Source organism: Cebus imitator, unplaced genomic scaffold, assembly GCF_001604975.1.
Source record: "Cebus imitator isolate Cc_AM_T3 unplaced genomic scaffold, Cebus_imitator-1.0 Scaffold754, whole genome shotgun sequence".
Classification (NCBI taxonomy): Eukaryota; Metazoa; Chordata; class Mammalia; order Primates; family Cebidae; genus Cebus; species Cebus imitator.
Genome location: NW_016108069.1, coordinates 204,771 through 228,018, shown reverse-complemented (window position 1 = coordinate 228,018; position 23,248 = coordinate 204,771). Strand labels below are relative to the sequence as shown.

The 23,248-nt window shown below is 60.1% G+C and overlaps 1 protein-coding gene across 2 annotated transcripts in view; it reads right to left on the bottom strand.

Annotated features, from left to right (window-relative positions):
- Positions 1-23,248, bottom strand: part of FLT4 (fms related receptor tyrosine kinase 4) — a 41,395-nt gene that overhangs the window by 7,017 nt on the left and 11,130 nt on the right. The window contains exons 2-27 of one of the 2 annotated variants that reach the window (XM_017519503.1): positions 17,728-17,824; positions 16,890-17,134; positions 16,561-16,673; positions 16,278-16,440; positions 16,026-16,165; positions 15,701-15,869; positions 15,296-15,413; positions 12,519-12,673; positions 12,268-12,430; positions 10,590-10,719; positions 9,376-9,484; positions 8,210-8,566; positions 7,803-7,949; positions 7,575-7,706; positions 7,314-7,420; positions 6,884-7,019; positions 6,342-6,446; positions 5,912-6,025; positions 5,648-5,736; positions 5,369-5,519; positions 4,811-4,905; positions 4,281-4,403; positions 3,081-3,192; positions 2,105-2,204; positions 1,596-1,701; positions 538-689 (exon numbers count right to left, since the gene is read on the bottom strand). In XM_017519503.1, coding sequence (XP_017374992.1) covers positions 538-689; positions 1,596-1,701; positions 2,105-2,204; positions 3,081-3,192; positions 4,281-4,403; positions 4,811-4,905; positions 5,369-5,519; positions 5,648-5,736; positions 5,912-6,025; positions 6,342-6,446; positions 6,884-7,019; positions 7,314-7,420; positions 7,575-7,706; positions 7,803-7,949; positions 8,210-8,566; positions 9,376-9,484; positions 10,590-10,719; positions 12,268-12,430; positions 12,519-12,673; positions 15,296-15,413; positions 15,701-15,869; positions 16,026-16,165; positions 16,278-16,440; positions 16,561-16,673; positions 16,890-17,134; positions 17,728-17,824 — 3,628 coding nt within the window. The remainder of the gene's footprint in view (positions 1-537; positions 690-1,595; positions 1,702-2,104; positions 2,205-3,080; positions 3,193-4,280; positions 4,404-4,810; positions 4,906-5,368; positions 5,520-5,647; positions 5,737-5,911; positions 6,026-6,341; positions 6,447-6,883; positions 7,020-7,313; positions 7,421-7,574; positions 7,707-7,802; positions 7,950-8,209; positions 8,567-9,375; positions 9,485-10,589; positions 10,720-12,267; positions 12,431-12,518; positions 12,674-15,295; positions 15,414-15,700; positions 15,870-16,025; positions 16,166-16,277; positions 16,441-16,560; positions 16,674-16,889; positions 17,135-17,727; positions 17,825-23,248) is intronic. The other variant, XM_037735217.1, reaches the window with a different exon arrangement.

The window sequence follows — 23,248 nt, the reverse complement described above, 5'->3', positions numbered from 1 at the left end:
GGCCCTGTCCTGTGCTGGGGCAGAGGGACAGGACGCAGAGCCTGCATCTCAGCAATGCTGCTGTGAATGTGGTGGCACAGCGTCCTGAGTGTGAACGGCCAGGGATAAGAGAGCCTGGGCAGAATTCTGGGAATTAGGCTGCATTCTCTTCCTGACCATGCATCAGTGGGACGCCTTCCCTGCTCCCAAGGACTCTGACGACTCACCCCCAGACTCATCAGTGATTTAGCCCCTGGGAGGAATCTGCGCCCAAACGCAGTCCGCTGCACCTCTCCCTGTGAGAAAATGTGCCCTTGATGTTGGGGTGAGGGGACACTGGTGAGTGGACAGAAGGGACTCGGAACAGCATGTGACCAGGTCACATGGCCTTGGAGGGGCCCTGCAGTGGGTCGTTTAAAGTCACTCTGCACTCTGAGTTGGTGCACACTTGTCTCTGAAGTCGCATGGTTTGCTTTTTCCCTGATGGTGCAGAGGATAAAATGCACCCTGTCCACACGGCTTTCTCCCGCCCCATTCCCAGACCGGAGGACAGCTGACCTGGCGGCCAGGCTGTGGTGCTGCTGCAGGCTTGGCGGGCTGTCCTCAGCGTCAGCCTGGGTGATATGTAGGGCCGTGGTGGATGCCTGCGAGAAGCTGCCCTCTTCTGAGCTCTGAGAGCCTCGAGGGGCCATGTGGCTCTCCTCCTCTTCCTGGGGGGAACAGGAGAGGCAGCCGGGCCAGGAACCACCAGGTACTGCCCTCAGCCCTCCCCCCTGCACTCGGGACTGTTTGGGCTCCTGATCCCTGAAATACGGTCCTAACAGGCTGTGCGGGCATGTGAGCACTCCAAGGAGGAAACGAGCTCACGCCAGGAGCCAGCACACTTCAGCCATCAAGGCAGGGGAGGGGCCATGGCAGCAGAGTGCTGGCTATGCCAGCCTCTCTAAATTCTCCAAACAGCCCTTTCAGGTACCTCATTTATGGATGAGGCAGGTGGGGCAGGCCAAGGTTCAGCTGGATCCTCCTTCCTCCAGTCCCTGGCTGAGCCTGCAGCCTCAGGAACTAGGGCCAGCACTTCCCACCTTCTTCTTTGGATGGAACCAGACCCAAAGCACCCATCCCAGTCCCTAAGATCTGGGCAACAGGCCACTCCCTGGTCCTTCCTTCAGGCCCCACCTTGACTTGGGTCACAAGCTGGCTCCATCCCCACCCTGGAGGAGCACCAGGTGGGGAGGGAGATGTCAGGACACACAGGTCAAGGTCCATGTGCTCAGTGAAGTTGGGGACAGAACGGGCACCAGGTGAAGGAATGCCTCATGATGATGCCAGGGAGACAGGGCTCCCTTGCAGGCTAGTGGGGGCCAGCCTGGGATTCCCCTTGGGCAGGGACATACTCTGACCATCCACACAGCATCTGGAGCAGACACCACGGGTGTGGAGTGGGTGTGTGCTCAATAGAAAGACGAAAGGGTGTGGAAAGGAGGTGTGGGTAGGGGCCCAGGACCACACACCCTAGCCTAGCAGCTGAGAGGTGGGCAGAGCCTAGAGGGGCTTAGAGGGGAAGCTGGGGCCAGGGACCAAAGGCCACAGTAGGACAGGGTGGGGAAGGGGCTCACTTGCAGGCCCCCGCCCTGGAGCAGGTCCCCCAGAATCTCCACCAGCTCCGAGAATGCAGGTCTCGCCTTGGGGTCTCCAGACCAGCAGTTCAGCATGACTCGGCGTCTGGGGGGGTCAAGCGGGCAGCTATACTGCGTGCACCCCACCCCACCCCACCCCTGCACCTTCAGCTCCCCAGCCTTCCTGGACCCTCCTACCCACTCTGCCCTCCTCCTGACACATCCCCCACCTTTGTCCACTTGTCCTGGCTCTTCCTTTGAGTGTTAGCGCAGCGTCCCCTTCCAGTGATGCTTTCCCTGAACACGCGGCTCTGTCTGTTCCTATAGCGCCCAGCCTCCCCTCTTGGTGCCCACCGCAGTTAAGCTACAGACTACCTGTGTGTCTTGAGGGTGGTGTCCAGGCCTGACCTGCTGGCCCTGGCTTCCCTGATGCCACCTTCTTATGGCCACAACCCCACAGTCCCCAGGCTTGCTGCCCCTAACACCTGCAGGGCTACGGGGAGGCTCACATGGCGGGAGTGGCCAGCTCCGGGGCCCTCATCCTCGTGCCATCTCTCAGCCGCTGGCAGAACTCCTCATTGATCTGCACCCCAGGGTATGGGGAGGCCCCTGGCAACAAGAAGAGGAGTTGGGTGGGGAGCAAGCCACCCGCTGCTCAGCCCAGCCCCCCAAGTCATCCCGTCCTGTCCCTTCCCCCATCCCCGTGGTGGGGTGGAGATGGCTCACCCGACTGTGCTCTATCTGGGGGCCTGGGCAAGTCACTGCCCTCCCAGCTCTAGTTCTTCATTTGGTCAAGCTGCCTGCTTGCCAGGGGTGCCAAGAGCAGCCACGCACTGGCGACATGGTAGACATCATGGTTACTGGATCATCAGCGGCAGGGGAGCCGCCTGCAGTCAGTTTCAACAAAGCCTCTCTTGCCTCTCACTGCTTCTCCTGATGCTCCCCCTAACCCCTGCTGCCCCCTGTCCTGGACTGCTGAACTCACTCCCTGGGCCCGTCTGGCTTACCCAAGCTCCCACACCTCCTATACTTTTCCTGCTCCTTTAGTTTCCATAGTAGCATGTATCACTGTTGCCACTTGGTAACATTTTAACTTACTCAGGATCATTGCCCTACCCCGGCCTAGGAACTTCATCATGTTTGCAGTGGGGCATGAGTTCCCATGTGGGACTCATGTAGTAGGCACGCCCGCTGACCGAACCCTGAGGTCCCTCTGGGACTCACATGCACAGCCTCAGCCCTGGCACACGCTTCAGCTTGCACTCCCCACAAGAGGGTGGCCCACGTTGGAGACAAAGTCCTCTTGGAGGTTGGGCCAAGCTGGGGAGGGGTGGGGGGCTCTTGGTGGCCCACAAACCACCTGCTTCAGAATGATGTGGCACACACCTCCAGGTGCCCAGTCCCTTGCTCCAGGAGGGCTGGTGGTGTAACCTGGAGCCAGCGACCTCGCCTCCTCTCCCCACCAGCACCCCATCCTGCACTCACCCAGAGAGAAGATCTCCCAGAGCAGCACCCCAAAGGACCACACGTCACTCTGCGTGGTGTACACCTTGTCAAAGATACTTTCAGGGGCCATCCACTTCAGGGGCAGCCGGGCCTGGGGAGGTGGAGGGAAGAATGTCCCGCATGGATGGGAAAAGAGGGCTGAGGCCAGGAGCTCTGGCACCCCCTTTACAGGGCCCTCTGCCTGGATTGAAGGCGTCTCCCGGCTTCTGTTCTCCTGGGTCTGTCTGGGCCCCTCTCTTCTCCCGAGCTCTCTGGGGAGGGGTATCAGGGGAGATGGCATGCCTTCTTCCAGCCCTAGACCCCCAGCCCAGCCTCCTGATAAAACTCATCCCTGCATATCCTCACTGTCTCCCCTGACAGGCATGCTCTATCCACTCACTGTCCCCACCGTAGAAGCCCAGCCATCGCTACTGACACCTTCCTCCTGGGCTCCTGAGGCATCTCTGCCACTGGCTGTCTCTCTCCTCCTCATGGCCTCTACCTGGGAGCCCAGATGGCCAGGACCCTTCTGGACTGGCCTCTATCTCCACCACAGCACCCCCACTCCCGTCTCTTCCCAGTTTATGCCATCAGGGTGATTTCTGTAAATGCACACCTGACCCTCCCCTCCAGCCAATGGCCACACTGGCCTGGATGGCCCATCATGCCCAGGCCCTGGGTCCATCCTGCTCCTCATCCCCTTGACACTCTTCCTGCCTCTCCCAGGGGCAGAACCCTAACCCGCCTCGCAGGCTCATCCAGGCACCTGCTACCCTGCCTCAGCTCCACTCAGAGACACACTCCGCCTCCTGAGTTCCATGTGCTGCACCAAGCTGGTCCATCTCCAGGACAGGTGCCACACAACACCTTGCGCACACAGGCCCCACAGGGCAGGCCCTGGGAGTCAGGGCCCACTGCATGGACCAAGGCACTGGGCAAAGTACAAGTTCCAGTTGGAGGACTGGGCCCCACTTGTCAACTCCCATCTCTACTTCCTCGCCTCAGGATGCCTAAATATGGGGGGGCCCTAGGGTCCCCTGGGAACAGGGAGTGAGTGCCCCAGCAGCTGGGCAGGTGGATGGCCAACCAAGGAGGTCACGCCACCCTGTGCTGGCACTCCCTCTCCTGCACAGGCAGTCTGTGGTAGCACTCCCTTCCCTAGTCGGCCCCACAGGCCCTCTCCTGGATGGCCGCACTCACACTGCCCTTGCGGACGTAGTCAGGGTCTTTGTAGATGTCCCGGGCAAGGCCAAAGTCACAGATCTTTACCACGTCGCTTTCTGACAGCAGAATGTTCCGAGCAGCCAGGTCTCTGTGGATGCACTGGGGTGTGGGAAGGCAGAAGGAGGGCTGTCAGTGCAGGCCCCTGGGGTAACAACCACACCTGAAGCTCCAGGGTGCCCAAGCAGTGGGGACTCTAGGGGTGCCCTGCCTCAACTACGCTCCTTTGAGGAAAATTTCTGTCTATCTCTAGGATTCATCATGGAGAGGGCTTGTGGAATTGTGGGGACAGCACAGAAAATTGTAGAATCAGACAGACTCTGCTGCTGAGCAGCCAAGAGGCCTTGGGAGGTCAACTCCATGCTTGGGGCAGTTTCCGCCTCTACAAAGTGAGAGAGACACTAACGGACCACAGAGCCTTTGCAGGGTGAAGTCAGAACCAAGCACATCTTGGCAACTGGTGGGGCTGCACCCTTTTCCTCTCTGAAGGGTCTTCCAGGGAAGCTCACCTTTCGGGAAGCCAGGAACTCCATCCCTCTGGCCACCTGGAAGCTGTAGCAGACAAGGTCTTCCATGGTCAGCGGGCTCAGCCACAGGTCCTGGGCTGCACAGCGGAGCAAGGTGAGCTCAGGAGGTGCCTCCTTGGCGGCCTCCATCTACCCAGCCCCAGGGACGATTCTTTGCCCAACCCTGACTGCGTCCCTGCCACAGCTAACAAGCGTGTCAGCCGCTCTCCTGTCCCTCAGCCTCTGGGACACCCACGTCCTACTCCCAGAGCAATAAATCCTGTTGTCTGTAGGGGCTTGGCTCCTGCTGCTTGGCCCTGGACTGCTTGCGCGGTCTGCAGGGCAATTTCCTATTTATCCTGTAATGATCAAGCCAATCATAAAACACTGGCATGGAAATTGTCCCCAAAGTGTCTTCCCTTCCTAAGGCAGAACCCATTACACGCTCACCCATGAAAGCCCCCATCGAGGGCCCCAGGCTGGGTTATCCTAGGGTGCCTGATCATGGGATATAACTGGGCTTGTCAGGCACTGGGAAAGGGGAATAAGCCAGGCTCTAACCTTCTCGGTCTGGAGAAGCCCGCCCTGTTCCACCCTTGCCCGTTAGGAACCGTGCAAGGAGGGCCCTGTCGCTGCTCCCTGGCCTCCTCCGATCCGCCCTGGCGCCCTCCACCATGGCGCGGAAACGTCTGCGCTGCTCCGGGGACTTCTCCTGCGGACGCATGAAGCTAGTTCGAGGGCGCCCCGTCGTCCACGGCAGAGGCGCCTCCATTCTTCCGCCGCCCGCGGCGCCCCGCAGGCTTAGGAGCAGAGCTCGCGCCCCGGCGGCCGCCCACTCACTGCATAGGGGCTGAAGGTCTCCCGCTTGGTGCGCAAGAAGTTGGAGAGGTTGCCGTACTTGCAGTACTCCACGATCACCATGAGGGGGCCTGTGGCGGGACAGGGCAGGGGCCGCGCGTTCGGGACACTAGACGCACTGAAGACACGCTCCGCCCTCGCACCCGCGCCCACGGGCACCTCCCAGTCCCGGCCCTGCGCCCCTCCCTCCCGGAGCGCCCAGCCCCACCAGGCCTCGCCGTCCCCACCGGCCGCCCCGCTCCGTACCGTTGGGCTTGGTGCACGCCCCCAGGAGGTTGACCACGTTGAGGTGGTTGCCGATGTGAATTAGGATCTTGAGCTCCGACATCAGCGCACGGTGCTCGCTGGCTGTGGCGCCCTCTGGAGGAGACACAGGCCTGACATCCACCCTAATCCCGGTACGTCCCCTTCCCCTGCCACTGGCTGCTTAGCTAAGGCACAGTCACCGCTTTTGAGAGGGGGAGGGGTGCCCAGGGTCCCCAGGACATCCTGCTGGTCCCACGGAGGCAGGGGTTAAGGTGGTAGCTTGGCCCTGACTCCCGCAGCCTCCCTGTAGAACTTTGGATGAGCCTGGCTTCCAGTCTGTTTCCCCTCCTGAGTTGCCGTCCCACCGGCCCACCCAGAGCTGCTGCTCCTTGCCCAGCTAGGCTGCCTCTTCCGCCCGCTGACCCCACACCTTTCAGCATTTTCACGGCCACAGTGTCACAGCTGCTGCCCTTGTTGATGCCGAAAGCAGAGGCTTCCACCACCTTCCCGAAGGCGCCGTGGCCGAGCACTCTCCCTGTCGGGGCAGGGAGCCAGCTGCAGGTGAGCTGTATGGGGGTGAGGGTAGAGAAAGGTGGGCGGCAGGGGCGCCCCGTCCAGAGGTCCAAGAGGACAGGCTCTGCAGCAGGAGGAACGTGGGGAGCCTCTCTGCCAAACAGGAACAGCGTGGGAGCCACAGCGGGAAGAGAGGGAGAGAGGTGGACAGGAAGCTGAGCATCCTCTTGAGCAGGTGCGACAGATCCACCTTGCTCAGTGTGGCAACAGGTGACCTCGGGGAGCCTAGGGACTGGGAACCTTGGCTAAGGTTCTGGGTACCCAAGCCCAGAGGGACAGGTCAGGCCAGGCTGGTCTTCCTGGCACAAGTTTTGAGAATGGAGGGTTTCAGGCACTCCAGCCTGCAGCAGGTGGGTGGGGCAGGAGGTGCGCGTGGGGAAGGCTGGGTGCTGGCCTCACCCAGGTGCAGCCGCTCTCGGGGGAACTCCCACTGGCTGGCGTCGTAGGACAGGTATTCGCATTGCTCCTCCAGAGGCACCTCCCCGGGATCCATGATGATGGACAGGTAGCCGGTTTTGATGTCTGCGTGGGCTGGCTACAGGGGCAGGACAGGGAGGAGTGGGGCAGCTTATTGATTCCGCCACACCACTGTGGCTTGGGCAGAACTTTGCCCAAGACAGATGGCATTTCCTGCTGTGCTCAGTCAAGGAGTGGGCAGAATAAGAGGCGGACAACCTCTGCGGGGATGGAGCCGAGGGTGAAGGACTGAGAGGCTTCCCAGGAGACAAGGCTGCCAGGTGAACTGGGGCGGGCACCTTGTTCTTTAAGGGTGGCTGGCGGGGGGAAGGCCTGACAGAGACCCTATCAGGAGCAGGGAAGGGGCACTCACCCTCCTCATGTTACAGAAGATGAGGAGGAGGAGGACCCAGAAGAAGACAGCGATGACCCCGGTACCAACAAGGATCACAATCTCCATGTTGCCTTTATCCTCAGAGCCTGCGTGGGCACAAAGGAGCTGGCATGTGTGTGTGGAGGAGGGTGCACCTGCAGGCAGTGCCCCTTCTGGTGGGCACGACTTGCCCGAGGTGGCCACAAGAAGGCGCTAATTGGGGGCGGGAAGGGTGTTGAGAGGTGCAGGCTGAGGTCGGACCTTCCACGGCCACACTGGCTGAGGAGTTGACACAGCCCTTGGCGTTGCACACGCTGCACAGATAGCGTCCCGCGTCCTCCTCGCGCACGCGCTGGATGCTCAGCTTCTGGTTGGAGTCCGCCAAGTCGACTCCTGCAGGGATGGGGTGGAGAGGCGGGTCCACCTGGGTTTGGGGTCCTTGGTGTCGCGGGCCTCCGGACCACCCTTCGCCTGGGCCACCCTCCCTACCAGACTTTTCCTCCAGCAGCCTCTCGTCTTTGTACCACATAATGCTGGGCACGTGCGCTCCGGCCACCAAGCACTGCATCTCCAGGGAGTCACTCACGTTCACCAAGAGGTCAGTCAAGTTCTGCGTGAGTCGAGGGGCTTCCAGGGCTGGGGGCAGGGGTCGAGAGGGAGCTAAGTGGAGCTGCACTTAGCAGGAGGGCCCTCTCTGGTCTGGAAGCAGAGGTAGGGAAGGATCCCTGGAAGCCCGACTAAGGGTTTGTGCGAGGGGCAAGAGGCAGGTAGTCAGGAGAGGATGTTCCTGCAGACCAGGGCTGTGAATGGACCTCCCAGGGGCACGTTCCGCAGCGGCAAAGTCAGAGGCAGCCACAGCTAGAAGAAAGCACAGTCCTCCCCGCGGCCAGCCTCACCCTGCACTGACAGGTACTTCTTGTGGCAGTGCTTGTCGTGGTTGCGCCGGTCCTGCACCTCACACACATAGTGGCCCTCATGCTCGGGTGCCACGCGGGGGATGCTCAGGTTGAGCGTGGCATGGCCTGGTGCCACCTCCTCCAGGCTGGCGGCCAGGGGGGTGGCAAACAGGTGCACGTTCTTGCAGTCGAGCAGCAGTGGGTTCCCATGCGCGTCATGCAATGTGGACAGGTTGAGGCGATACCAGCGCAGATGCTCGTACTTGTAGCTGTCGGCTTGGCAGCTCAGGAGCACAGGCTGGCCCTCTAGCAGCTCCTCAGATGGCTTGGATTCAATGCTGAAGCCGTCGGGGATGGCTGTGGAGGGGAGAAAGCCCGGTGACATTGTTCACCCATCCACCTGCTGCGGTGGGCTCTCTGAGTCAGTCCTGAGGTCTCCTCCTGCCACCCTCCTTCTCTTTCTCTCTTGGAGGAGCCCCAGCTGGACTGCTTGCCCCCACCCCTCCCAGAAACCGAGGTCATCTAGAGTTCCTTGTCACCACTCAATGGGACTTAAGTCCTCATTCTCTCTTGAAGCTTGCCACATCCCACCCCATGCTCAGCTTGAAACAATGTCTTCACTGGCTTTTGCCAGTGCCATGCGCCCATTCTCCTTTGTCTCTGGTCACTTCTGGTCAGACTCCTGTGGCCTCCCCAGCCACCAGGTGTTCTTCTGGGCTCCATCTCTCTGCTGGCAACCTGATCTACATTCTGGGACCCAGTGACGTCTACTCCTGGGCTCAGCTCTCCTGAGGTCACTAGCACATTTGATAATCTGAGTAAACCACAGACCTTCTCCCCAGGTCAAAATTCACAGGTGAGGCACAAGGTCCCAGGGCTTGGGAAAGCAGGAGGTGGGATTGAGAATAGCTAGGAGGAACTGCAGTGAGCCAAGGGCAGCATGGAGGAGGAGCCTCAGGACCAGGGACAGAGAATGCCATTCCATCCCAGTGCACCAGCACCCAGGCCCTATGCGGGTGGCCCTCAAAGCTATTTTTCCTTCCCACAACTAGTGGGCCTTGGATCTCTCTCCTGGGTGCCCCACGGACCCCAGAAACTCAATGAGCCCAAACCTGCCCCCTCCTGACCCTGTACCCAGGCCTGCCCGCCCTGGTCTGGTCACTCACTGGTCACATAGAAGTAGATGAGCCGCTCGTCCTGGCCCACCTTGTTGGAGACCACACACTTGTACATGGCGGACACATTGGCATTCTGGATCACCAGCTTGCTCACGGTCTGGGAGAGCACAGGCACAGGGATCCATTTCCTGCTCAAGTTCTTCCAACCTGGGCCCTCCCTTTCTGTAAGGAGGTTGCTGTGCCCACGAGTCAGGGGGGAAACTGAGGCTTTGGGCTGGAGAAGACTAAAACTCACAGGACCAGGGATGGCGAAGTAGGGGAGAGAAGGCCCCTGGGCAGCAGCGAGAGGCAGCTGCCCGGAGGAGTCAAGGGACAGTGTGTGGACTGCTGGCGTAGGCTGTGGTGATGTCAGGGGGTAGCCTTTGGCAGGACCAGAGAGACCTCTGGCTGTGGCTGGGCACAGTCTGTGGCTATGTTGAGGGGGCACAAGGGTGAGTCCAAGCCAGGCTTAGAATTCAGGCTCTGGTCACAGCAAAGGCCAGTCACTTCTGGATGGGGTCAGGCCCAATCCAGTCACCGCTTGCTGAGATCCTCATGAGATGGCCTCCTCAGCCCAGGCCTGTCCACAGTAGCTCTCCCTAGGCTCAGGGTGATTGCGAGGTGTGGGGATGGCTCTCAGAAGGGCCGAGGCCTCAGGGAGTAGGAAGCCTGAGACACAGGGTAGGAGAGAGGGCCCCAGGCCCTGCCTACCATCTATAGACCCCAACCCCACCCCACCCCCAGCCGGGCACTTCCTGTCCAGGACTGGAACAGGAAGAGGCTCTGGAGGTGTGTAGGAAAACAGGAAGTGACTGTAGGAAGTAGGTGCCTTTGTTCAGTACCCCCCTTCTCGGCATTGCCCCCAGGCTGCGCCAGCAGCTCAGCAGCCCTCTCTGCAGACCTAGTCAGTCTCTAGCCCCGTCCCCTCCTGGCCCTGGGGCCTGTGGGCCGCAGGGGCTCATGCCTGGCCAGGTGGCCTTGGATCTTAGCTTCCTTGTCTGGGAAGCCGCTGGAGGCCCGCCCTCCATCACAAAGCTGGAGGCTGGCCCTCTGACCTTTCTGCAGGCAGGGTGGCTGAGGCCTGAGGACTGCAGGAAGGCTACTCGCTCTCAGCCGCCCTGCACAGCACTCTGGAAGCCAGGTGGAAATCAGAGGACAGGAGTGGTCTCTCTCTCCTCCCTTCCCCTTCTCCCTGGGCACTCAGGGGCATGGCTGGCTTGTACCTTATTCTTCCCCTCCACAAACTCGGTCCAAGTGTCCAGGCTCTCGATGGGGTTCACGGCGTCCTGCATGGTCACCTCCTTCCAGTCGCGGCACTGTGGCATGAGGTCTTGCTGCCGCCGCTGCCGCTGGCTGCCAGGACCAGAAGAGGCAAGGGCAGGTCAGGGATACAGGCAGGAAGGGCCCACTTGGGGGTTGAGGTCAAGCCCTTGTCATACTCAGTCACCTTCTCATACAGGGTAGTGGGTGAGGCTGGCCCTCGGGCCTGGATGAAGGAGAAGGGGAGGGGGCCTTGTTTCTGGAGGGCTGTCCCCTACCCTTCAGGCTCAGGGCCTGGCAACCCATCCAACACAGGCTGCCGACACCACCTTCCTGTGCCCACTGTCCCCCACACACATGTGCACGGCTGTCCTGCTGTCCCCCACGCACATGTGCACGGCTGTCCTGCTGTGCCCCATGCACATGTGCATGGCTGCCCTGCTTCTCTGTACTCCTTCCTGCAGAGGCCACCTGGTACCTGCCCATATGGCTGCAGGGGCAGCACAGGCCCATTCTGCCCCAGGAGGCGTCTCTGCCCAGCCTCTCCCTCTCTCCCACTTTGGGAGCTGTGGCCTCCCTAAGGGCTGGGTGTGCATCCCCAGCAAGCTTGGCCTCCTGCCAGGATTGGGGGGGTGGTCTCAGGGCCCCAAGGGAGGCTCCTGTCTTCCCCTGTGGAGGAGCCAAGCAGGGACGCCCCAAGGGCTCCATCACTTGGCACAGAGCATAAAGGTGGCAGACTCAGAGGGAAGGACATTTGGAGGTATTGGCAGTGAGCTGCAGGCCACATGATCTAGAATACCTATGAACCTTGGACATCTGGGGTGGACTCAGGCCGCCCTTACTGACCACACCACAGCCACAGCCTGTGGGGTTGCCCTCATCACCTGCCTAGGTTTCCAGCTCCCACTCCTCTTCAGCTCGACACCGGGATCTCTTGCTAAAAGGCAAACCTGAGCCATGTCTCCACTGTTCAACACCCTTTGCTGGCTCCCTAGTGCCTTCAAACCCTGTCTACCTGGGAGCCCTCCCTTCATCCCCTGCTTCTCTGTGTCCTGTGATGCCTGTCTGTCCTGCTGGCATCCTGCCCAGTGGAAGGGAACATGGCTTAGCAGGTGGGTGGGTTCTGTTGCTTACAGCTGTGACCCTGGGAAAGGCGCCTCCCTTCTCTGACCGTTTCCCTGTCTATAAGGAGGTGCTGTGAGTGCTGCACAGATGAGTTGGGGCATGTGAGCATGCATGGTGTGCCATGGGGCTCAGCGCAACCATCCCAGGGGCTCAGATAACACCCTTGCAGGCCCCTGCCCCGCCAGAGGTGTCCTGCTGGGTGCTCAGAGGCACATGCTTCCATCTCCCTCCAGATGATGCAATTACGTGTCCAGCGGTCTTCACTCTTGAGGGAGGTGGGTGGGGGCGGGACCCATCCTGTGTCCAGCCTGACCAGCTGGTGGAGGACTAGTGCAAGGGAGGCTCTGAGCCTCAGTCAGTGAGGCGAGCCCAGGGATTGGCTATAGCTGAAGGTAGGGTTCAAGTTCAGGGCCCTGGGGAGGCATACAGGGAAGGCCTGGGCTGGAAAGGCGGTTCCTGACGGCTGAGGTTGGGGGCTGCGGCTGTGCAGAGGCCCTGGGCTGGAGCTGTACTCACAGACTGCGCTGGGCAAACATCTTGCAGGGTGTCCAGGGCCGCCAGTGCCACTGGACACTGAGAGGCGGGGGCACCCCGTAGGCCGTGCAGGTGAGGGCCTGGCGGCTGTGGCGCGAGTAGATGCTTGGGGAGGAGGCCTCCTTCTCGTGTATGTGGGGGGGCACTGGGGGCACAGCAGATGGCAGGTCAGCTGGCCCCCAAAGCCATGCCACCCACCCGTGCGCTCTCCCGTCCCTGGTCCCTGGCCGTACCATTCACCACCAGCTCCAGGCTGATGTTGCACCTCAGGCCAGCAGCGGAGTTCCACAAGGCGAGGGTGTAGATGCCCGTGCTGGCCTCTGTCACCTCCTTGAGCACCAGGGCATGTGGACTGTGGCGCCCAGACACCGCCTTTCCATCCTTGTACCTGGCCAGGGAAGGGTGATCAGGGCCCATATGAATCCTACCTCAGCCCCCCACTAGAATACACTGTCAGGAGGGTGGCGGGGGGCTGGCAGAGTACAGTGGTGATTCGGGGGATACTGGTCTGCAAAGGGACAGCCTAAGTCCCTGGAGATGGTGTCCAGGCCGCATCGGCCAGGTGTGACAACCCTGTCAGGAGCATCGGTCACTGAGGTGTGCAGTAGCACCTCTTGCCTTGCCACAAAGCCTCTGTGGTCTCTCCACAAGTATCGAGATGACCACGTCACTGCAGGGGCAGCTGCCTTGTCTCTCCCCGCCTGTGACTGCAGACAGCCTTCTTTGGCCAGGCTTGCCCAGCCCAACCCAGGAGGGTCCTGCACACCTCTGGCTCCTGCACCCAGCTGGGCATGGCCTGGAGACCCCGTCAGCTTCCTTACAGAAATCTGAAGGAGTGGAGGTGCAGTCCCTGTAAGCAGTCTAGCTCCTTGCTGTATGTGGGCCCCTCCAGACACATGGGCTTCTTGCTGCCCACCCCCTGCCCCAAGGCCTTGCTCTCACTGCCTGCCTCGCCTGGACACTCATTTCTGTAGCCAGGAATCTGCAGGGTTCCCTGCCTCCTTCATTTGGGTGGGGGTGTGCCACCTTCCTGCCTGTTCTATGCTGTGGCCTGGCCCTGCCTTGCTGTGTCTGTTGACCGCCCATCTTCTCCCTGCGCCGGGAGCCCCTGAAGGGAAGGGCTGCCTCCTGTAGAGTTTCGACCAGCTCCCTACATGTCTGCTGCACACGTGAGGAAGCAGATGCCTCAGTCCCAGAGGGTATGCTGGGACTCCCTCAGGCAGCTGCCTCTATGGCCTGGACTCTGTATGGAGATGCTCCTCCTTCGGACAGGTGCCTACCCTGGTGCTGGGTATGGCAGGCCTGAGAGACACTGCAGTGTGGCCCAGGAGAGGCATGTTCCTCAGGCAGAGACCAACAGAGAAGGGGATACAGGGACCCTTTCTCAGCTGGGACACCACAGTGGGGACCACCTGCCTGGCCTGGGGTCACAGCATGAGGCAGGGCATGACAGGGGCGGAACTGAGGCGATGCCATCTGTGTGGCTCTGGTCCTGAGTCCCACTTGCCAGATCTCAGACCCTAGGCAAAACCCCGTCACTGCTCCAGGCCTCAGTGGAGATGCCGCACCTTACAGTTGTCGTGAAGTTTAACCCAGACAGTGCCAGCAGTGTGCTGGACATACTATGGGTGCTTCGGAAGCCAAGGACCAGCCTGTCTGTGTGCTTGCTAGACCATCCACCCTGTCACTGCTCCCCATCATCTTGTGATGGAGCCATAGGAAGGGTGGGCACTTGTGCCCCTCTTGGAGGCAGGGCTTGACCAAGTGGGAAAGGGGCCAGATGTGGCAGGAGTGATCCAGTGGAAAGCTGTTCTGAGAGGCAGCTGCCTGAGGATCGGGTCGACTCTGGATGCTACAGAGCTGCCACCTGCCCAGGGCAGGCTCGGTCCTTCTAGCTTTGGAGGGAGGGTACAGGGCCCAGGCGTCTCCAAGAGCTGCACCTATGAGTGAGGCTCCAGGATCTACCAGTGCCCTTAGGACTCTGCCCCAAGGGCCTTGGCGCTGAATAGGTGCCTTGGATAGACCCCAAAGTCTGTGCCCTCAGTGGGAGGGTCACACTGGGCTCAGGGCCAGGACACTCTGGACCTTCGCAGGAGACACTAGCCCCCAGCTAGAGCAGGGGACCCTGGCTGAGGACACCCTGGGACTCTGCTTGCCCAGCTCCAGGAAAAGTTGCCCTGCCAGGAGAGAGGTGCCCAGGCTGAGAGGAGGCTCCTGGGCTAGCTGGAAAAGCACAGAGCAGAGACTCCTCCTGGGGACTTAGGGCTCAGGTAGGAATACCCTTCTCCTTTTCTGGCCCTTGCTTCCTGTGCAATGGGGACTCAGACTAGAGTGTGACTGACCATGCGTGAGCCATGTGGGCTGCTCAGACAGCCTGAGGATGTGTTTGTGGTGGATGCCGTGCCCCTCAGAACCTGCAGGGAGCAGCCAGCAGAGGCAGAGCCACCCCTGGGCCTTGGCACACTGCAGGGGAAGCTTGCCAACTGGGGGTCTGCAGGGGCTCCGGCAGCCTGTGGGCCTCCTGGAAGCTCTCTTCGCTCACTGCCATACAGCACAGGTCCAGCCCAGGCAATCTGTCTGTTCCCTGTGGCATCTCCACATCTCTGGACAGGAGGGTCCTGGGAGAGGCAGCCTCGTTGCAAGGAGGCACAGGGAACCCTGAGACATTGCTGCAGGGCAGGCCCTGGAGATTCTGCAGGGCACGGGGTGGGAGGGTCCAGCTGTCAGGAGGCAGTTAGGAAAAGCCGCTTGCTGTGCCCACCACACCCACATGTAACAGAAGGCCGGTATTGAAACCTTTCACGGTTTGGCAGGAACACAGGTTGACCTTCCATCTGAAATATTGCATTTTATGTGGGCTCCTTAGGGGGTCTCCTCAAGAGGCCCCCTGCCATGCCTGGTCTGTGTGCAGGCCCTGATAGGGAGGACACTGCCCTTCTTCCCCCATGGTCTGTTCTCCCTCTGGGCTTGGCAGGGTAGCAGCGGAGTAGCGGGGAGCCAGGGCTGTTACCATTGGAACTCAGGCAGGGGGTAGGCTGCCAGCTTCACGGGCAGCTTCACCAGTTCATCACCTGCCGTGGCCTCCAGAATGGGTCCTTTGAGCCACTCGACGCTGATGAAGGGCTTTTCTGCCAGACAGAAGTCAGTGTAAATTCAGGGCTGGCTGACTCATCACTGACTGACCAGGGATTCCCACCATGGCTTCTGCAGCCCCGGAAACTGGACACTTGCAGACTGGGGCTGGCCATGCCGCCCCAGTGCAGGAGCTGGGCAGCTCCTCTGCTCATGGCCCTCCCTTCCCTCTGGCTGGACTCCCAACTGCTCAAGTGCACCATGACCTCTGGGCCCAGGCCCACATGGCACAAGGACCCTTGTTTCCCAGGCTTGATGGCACCTGACCCACCCCAGGCCATACCATGCACAATGACCTCAGTGCTGTCCCGAAATTTCTCGATGCCGTTGTTGGCCTCACACACATACGAGCCCAGGTCGTGCTGGCTGACGTTGTGGATGGTCAGGATGCTGGAAAGCTCTGTGTGGGTCTGCTGGGAGCGTCGCTCGGGCACCCATTTACCCCGCTCTGCCTGCCCGCACCCAGGGAAGCCCCACGTCAGCAGGCGGGCTCCTGCACAGCTACCCCACCAAAGGCTCACCTCCCACCCGGGGCCAGCCAGAAGTCTTGGACCCAGACCCTGAGTTTTCTTTGGGTGGAAAACTTGCCCATCAGACTGGGGCCTCACCTGCTTCCCGGGGTAGTCCCAATCGAAAGTGACACCTGAGTCGAACTCAGCCCATACAGTGCAGTTCAGGACCAGCTTCTCCCCTACTAGCAGCTCCAGTGACTTCTTGGGGAACAGCTGGATGTCATAGAGCTCGTTGCCTGGTGACACATGAACAGTGACTCCCACACCCTCACAGGACAGTACCCAATGAGGCCAGTGAGGCAGTGACAGCCCCGTTACTGTGAATGGGGCCCTGGAAGCAGCCCCTACCTGTGATGTGCACGAGAAAGGGGTTGGAAAGGAAGTCCTGGTCCCCCCAGGTGGTCTGGCACTGCAGGTACAGGGCATCACGCAGCAGCGGTGTGGGCACCCGCATGCCCCGCCGGTCGTCCCACACCACCTCCTGCCCGTCTGGCCACAGCACCGAGCTTTGCTGGAGGGACAAGGCCACCATTAGCGCTCAGCTGCCCCCTTGCTCCTGGCCAGACGGGTGACCACCTTTCCCAGGGGTGGGCTGGGAGGGCTGGATCCTGGGGTGGGGGTGGAGCCTTACCGAGCGCAGAGTGACGTTGAGGCTGGGGATGGACACCAGACAGGGCACCCACATGGCGTCCTTCTTGTTGACCAGGAGTGTGTCAGCCTTGTTGATGAATGGCTGCTTGAAGTCTATGGAGAAGGAGTAAGGTATTGGGGAAGGGACACGGAGGCCAGGTGGGGCAGGGCTCCACAGGCCTGGGTGGTGCTGGTCCTAAATCAGCTGCTTGCTGGAGCAGGAAGGGCCCCATCCTCTCCTCCTGCCAGCCCAGGGTCCACAGGCTGGGGGTGGCGTGGGCCCCAGCTGTCCAGGACTCTGCCCCAGCCTGGCCTGTCTCCAGGTCTCACCTCTCACGAACACATAGGAGCTGGCGGCTGTTGTGCCCTCAATGCGGGCCTTGATGTACTTGTAATAGCAGAGGTAGCAGCCCGTGTTGTTGGCGTGCACCTCTCCCAGCAGCAGCACCTTGCAGTAGGGCCTGGTTTCTGTGCCCTCGCAGTCTTGCACCACCCCCGTGTCCTCGCTGTCCTTGTCCCCAGTGGCTGGTGCCTCCTGAGATCCTGGCCAGGCCCACTCAAGGGGGTGCTGTCCCCTGGCAGAGGACAGGAGAGGTCAGGGCGGCCCCAGCAGCAACCCATGGGGATTATCCCTGAGGAGCCTCCCTCAGGCTGAGCCTCAGGTTTGTCTCTGCTGGAGCATGTAACTGCCTAGGGTTTGGGCGCACACTATAGACGTTGCCCAGGCCAGGACACTCCCCGACCCCCGGGCTTCTACCAGGCTCCCGGGGCTGGGTGTGGCAGGCTGGCCTGCAGAGAAGCACAGGCCTTAGATCACAGCTGGGAAGCTGGGGAGGGTACCATCTCTGAAGCCCCAGAGGGAGGGCCTGGGTTCAGTGAAGGGTGGCTGGGAGTGGGTGCAGGTGACCTGGGAGATGGCCTGGGGTCAGTGTGAGGTGTCTGGAGTGGGGTACAGGGTGATGATGCCCCATATGAAATGCCAATGAGGATGTGTGGGTGAAGCTGAGCTGGGGAGGGCCAAAGTCACCCACAGCCCGGGAGACCCAACAGCCCTGAGGCCACTCTGCCCTGGGGGCAGGGGCGCTGCCATCTGGGCCCTCAGCCACCACTTCCTGCCTTGGGCTTCTGTAGCCTCCCTGGCCTGCCAGGTGGGAGAGGGACCCAGTACCTGCAGGAGATGGACAGGCTGTCACCGGTGTCGATGACGTATGACTCCTCTGTGATGTTCAAGGTCGGGGGGGTCATGGAGTAGCCACTCGCCAGGCCTGGGGTGGGAGACAGGGTGAGAGTGGTGCTGGGTTGTGAGTTCACATGACGTTAATCTGGCATGGTTGGGCCTTCTGCATCATGAGAGCAGATCCCCTGCAGGGCTGGAGCAGCCCAGGTACTCAGCCAGCACCTCGTGGCCTGGCCTCACATTTGCACTGTGAACAGCACCAGTCCCCAGGCTCCAAGACAGCTGGGAACCTCTCCCACAGGCTCACCCTGCCTTGCCCCACAGCAAGGATGGATCCTTGCCTACACACCGCCCCTGGGCCAAACCCCAACCTCTGACCATGGTGAGCTGAGCTGCTGGCCTGAAGGAGCAGGGGGAGAGGTGCTGGAGCATTTCACCTCCGCACCACGGCCCCTGCTGTGCTGCTGCCCCAGGCCTCACTCCTGCACTGCAGACCTACACCCGCTGCTTCCCGGGGGCCCTGCACATCCCAGACTCCCCACACCATGCAGGCCTTGGCCCTCATGCCTGCGCTCTGCCAGTGACCTCGCCCCCTCCCAGCCCACATGGTGTCACCTCACAGATGTCCTTTGGGTCCTTAGCTTCTCACCCCCTCACAGGCCCGGGCTGCTGCCCCAGCTTCCTCTGGGCTCTCCCTGCCCAGGCTTCCCTAGACACCCCATCCCTGGTACAGGGCTCTTCCTCAGACACACGAATAAACCCGCTTCACCTGGCTGAAACCGACCCTCAGCTAGAGACTGCAGGCTGGCTGAGCTGGCCCTTCTGTGCTGCAGGACCCAGGGTGTGGACTGCCCCCACACCCTCCTCCCACTGGGGTGGGGTGTGTGTGTGTGTGTGAGCACGCACACATGCCCCCATGTGCGCCTGTAACTGCAGGCCTGGGTATGTGAGTCTGTGCGTATCTATGTCTGAGTGGTGCGGCTTTGTGTGTATGTGCAAGCATGCATGTTTGTGTGTCTCTGACATGCTAGTGTGGGCACACACATGGGTGTGTATGTGGTGGGATCCCGGTGTGGGTGGGAGCAGGCCTGGGGGAGGTCTAGGCCTGGAACTCTGGCAGATGCATCCTGCCGGGACCATCCTGAGACAACAGGAAGGGAGGGCTGCATGGCCAGAGGCCCAGGGCCATGTCCTGTCCCTCCCCCGAGTCCCTGTCCTCCTGGGGGCACAGCCCACTATTCTGCCACTAGGCCCCTTCAGTCCTGCAGGTCCTGGGGGTTTGGGGCAGCAGTAGTCTAGCTCTCCTGCCCTCCCAAGGACAGCTCCCTGAGGCCCCAGAGTCCTGCCCTGAAGTTAATGGGGGTGGGGTGGAGCCCAGGGAATCCTTGACCCCAAGCTGCCCTAGGAAGCGGCACCAGGATCTCATTTCTTCTGCACACCAAGATCTCATTTCAGCATCACATGGACTATATAGTCATCAGTCAATGACCTCTTGTCTCCCCCTTCTATTCCTTTCTCCTGGCCAAACCCTTCCAGACACCACTTCACTATAGGTCCAGAGCAGGAAGGACCTTAAGCCATGCATCTAGACCCACTGTGCAGACTGGCACACTGAGGCCCTCCAGCCACCCTCAGAAGGTAGCGTCTCACCTGTCCACTGCTGTGACTATCACCAAATCTTTGCTTTGCCAACCGTCCCTTGGGGCCCCGAGGTGGAAGGGGGTTGTGGGCTCTGCAGCCCTTTCCCCTTGGGTGGTGCCAGGCCTTCACATGTATAGCAGCAGGGCCTGGGCACTAGCAGCCCCTGCCTTGCACCCCTGGGGCTGCTATGAGAGGACTCTGGGCCAGGAGCTAGGGGATCCCTGCAGAGAAGAGGCTCCCCTCAGGTGGTGGGGGGCTAAGAAGGAATCCCTGGGAGGGTACCTCTGAGCTGGGCTTTGATGGAGGGGGACTTTTTCCCAGGTAGTAGAAAGTCAGTAAGTCCATGCCAGGAAGACAGCTGGGCATGTATGAGGGCACGAGAGTAGGTGGTGGTCTGTCCTCAGAGCTACAGAGAAGGGAAGATGATGAGCATGGGGCTAGACCTATTGGGATGAATAGACTCCGCCCTCCCAGTGGACCTAGTGAGTGGTCAGGAGGAGACCAGGCTTGAGGCCAGTGCCCACCTGCCCAGCCTGATGCACGCCCTTACTGAGGGAAAGAGAACACTCTCCACACCCCCTGAGGTCTGGAGTGTTGAGCTGGTGGCTCCCCCGTCTCAAGAGTGCACCTCCAGCACACACCTGCCAGATCCACCGTGTGGCAGCTGTCAGCCCAGATTCCTCGGATGGCTCCCCTCCATTCCCAAGACAAAGCAGGGCGGGCTGGGCCTCTGCCCTCTAGCAGCTCCCTCTCTCCAGCTTCTCTCCTGGGAGGCATGGCCCTCCTCCTCCTGTACTCCAAAGTGCCTGTTGTTTTCCTATCTTGAATGCTTGTCCTTTTCCCTGGGACATCCCCCTCCTTCCTTCTTTCCTTCCTGAGGGCCTCCCTCTTTAGGGTCTAGTCCTCATCACTCAGGCAGCACCAGCCGCCTCCTCCTCAAGCACCTGCTAGAACACAAACAGACTGAACTGTGGTTTTGTGATCACATCTGAACAGAGGCTTGATTTTATTCATCTTCCTAAGCCCAAGACAGAGGAGGTGTGCAAAGGAGGTTCAAAAGGTGGATATGAGAGTGGCTGGATGGATGATGGATGGAAAAGGGATGGATGAATGATGGATCGCCAGATGAATAAATGGACAGATTTATTCAGACAGATGGGTAAGTAGACAGACAGATTGGTAGGTGGGTGGGTGGGTGAATGGATGGATGGAAGTGTGGGTGGGTGAATGGAAGTATGGGTGGGTGGGCGGAGGGATGGATGAAAGTATGGGTGGATGGGTGGTTAAATTGGTGGACAGATGGATGGAAGGATGGGTGGAAGAGTGGGTGGACAGGTGAAGGGTGGGTGGATGGGTGAAGGATGGATGGGGAAGAGGAGCCTGTAGGAGCTTCCTTCCAAGGCACCATACCACCAAAGGAAGCAGCTGCATCACTGCTAAGCAGGACCATCCATCGTGCTTGCCAATCCTTTTTGCCCAACTGTGCAAGCTCTCCTTTGTCATGACATGCCCTGACTTACTCCAGTGCCCCCCTCTGCCTTCACCAACCTTCCACTGTGCCCTGTGTGATCAGCACCCTTTCCTGCAGACCTCACTGTCCACTCCGAATGTCCTTTCCTATCTTACCTGAAGCCTAGCTTTCTGGCCACACCACTGCCCCTGGGCGGTTACTGCTCTCTACCCCACATGCCTGAGGGCAGAACTCCTTGCAGCTACCTGCCCTCCCTATAGCAGTCCCTTTGAGGGTCTTGCTCTTTGGCAGCACCGCCCTCTTCCCCACTGAAGCTGTCATCAGCTGCATCCCCCGCCACTTCCCCTCATCCTCTGCTGACCTTAGCTCCTGGCCCACCAACCCCTCCCCACCCCAGCTTCTGTCCTTCTCCATGACCTCGCCTTCCACCAGGCTGATTCACAGCACTCTGGCCTCTTAGATCCCCCTGCACGGTCCTCCCCTCTTCTCCGCAGTCACTCAGCTCTGTGGGCGCACCCTGGACCTGCTCATCACCAGAGGCCGCACCATCCCGGAGTGCCTGTCTCTTACGTCTCTCTCCTCTTCCTCTGTTCTTCCTCCACAGCAGCCACATCCTTCGGCCTCATCAAAGCCCCCACTGCTTCCTCCCCAGCCCTCAGTACCCTCCTGGTGCTGCCCTGTCCTGGTGCATGGAGTCTGCAGCCTCCCTCTCTGCATGCTCCCTCACTTCTTGTCCTCCATCCAACCCAGAGACAGCATGCGTCCCAGACAGCATGACATGGCAGCAAAGCCCCTCTGCACGGGCTTCTCCCCCTCATTTTTCTGGGTGCGCACCATTCAGGGTGCTTCTCTTCTCTGACTCTCAGCATCGACAGGGCAAAACCAAGAGATGGAAACACCCTATCTTCCTACATCCCAACCTACACTGCCAGCCAGGGCCTCAGAAACCCTCTGACATGCCTGCCCCCAAACCAGGCTCTCTATCGTGCCCAGGGTTCACCTGCCACAGAGTCTCTTCTGATCACCAATCTTTCTCTATGCAATCATCTTCCATCTTAAAAACAAAACAAAATAATTCCTTGGTTCCACACTCTCTTCCAGCCACTGCCCCTTTTCCTATCCCCCTTCATGGCCACAGCTGTTCATTGTCCCCACTGCTGGTATCCCCTCATCCACCCATGGGGTGCAGCTCTTCCACTTCATGGAGCCATTGAGCAGGGCCTCCCATGACCTCCATACTGCAGACCTAGTGGGTACACAGGGCAGGGAGCGAGCATCCTCTCCTCTGGGCAGTATCTGGGACTACCTCTCCCTACCTCCCCTCTGCCCAACACGTAGTCCTGGCCCTGGCCACAACCCTCTCTCAGGTCCAGACACCTCCCAGGTCTCTAGCTCCAGCCAGGACAACTACTGTTTGCAACTTCAGCTTTAAGCATCCAGCTGCCCACTGGACGCAGACACCACACAGACACGCCGAGGTCTGCGTTTCCAATGCCAAACTCCAGACTCCCACCAAAGGCTCCTCCCTCGATAGCTGCTCTCCCCAGATCCTCTCCCAGCCCATCCATTGACCAGATCACTGAAGGCTGTCAGGCTGGATGCACCTTAGGGCCTTCCCCTGCTCTCCCATGGGGGCCAGTACAGCTGCATTCACCCCAAAGTGGCTTCCTGGGCCCGCTCCTGTCCTCTTCCAGGCCTGCCTCTGGGCCCCCCTCCCTGCAGTTACTGATGTTTTACGAAGCACAGGCCTGATCACACTTGTGCTTCAATCTCGTCAGTGACTTCTCTTGTGATTTCGAGAAAATCCAAACTCCTGGTCCTTGCTTCTCTCTCCACACCCTTGTGGTTCATCCCCTTCACGTTCACGTCCTTCAGCCACCATAGCCTCCAGACTTCTGTGCCCTCAGGCTGGCTTCTCACACTCAGGACTCAGCTGAGACATGGCCTCCTCACCCCTTCAAAACGGCTCCATCCTAACCTCCTGGATGCTTACGGCATCCTTCCTGTCACAACTTGGAATTATTTATTTATGTGTTTAAGTTATGCCTGTCCATGTCCTCCACTAGGCAGTAAGTTTCAATGGGGTAAGGACCAAGATAGCTCTTTTTTACCCCACCCCATGCTTCGCACAGCACCGGCACAGAGTAAAGGCTCAGTGAATACTCATTAAATGAAAGAAAAAAGGAGGGATGGAAGAAGTGTGGATGGATAAATGGATGGATGGATGGGTAGGTGGGTGGACGGGTGGAAGGGTGAGTGTGTGAATGGATGGATGGATGAGTAGATGGATGGGTGGGTGAATAGGTCAAAGCGTGGATGGATAGGTGGAGAAGTAGATGGGTGGGCGGATGGATGGGTGAGTAGATGGAAGGATGCATGGATGGGTAGATGAATAGAAGG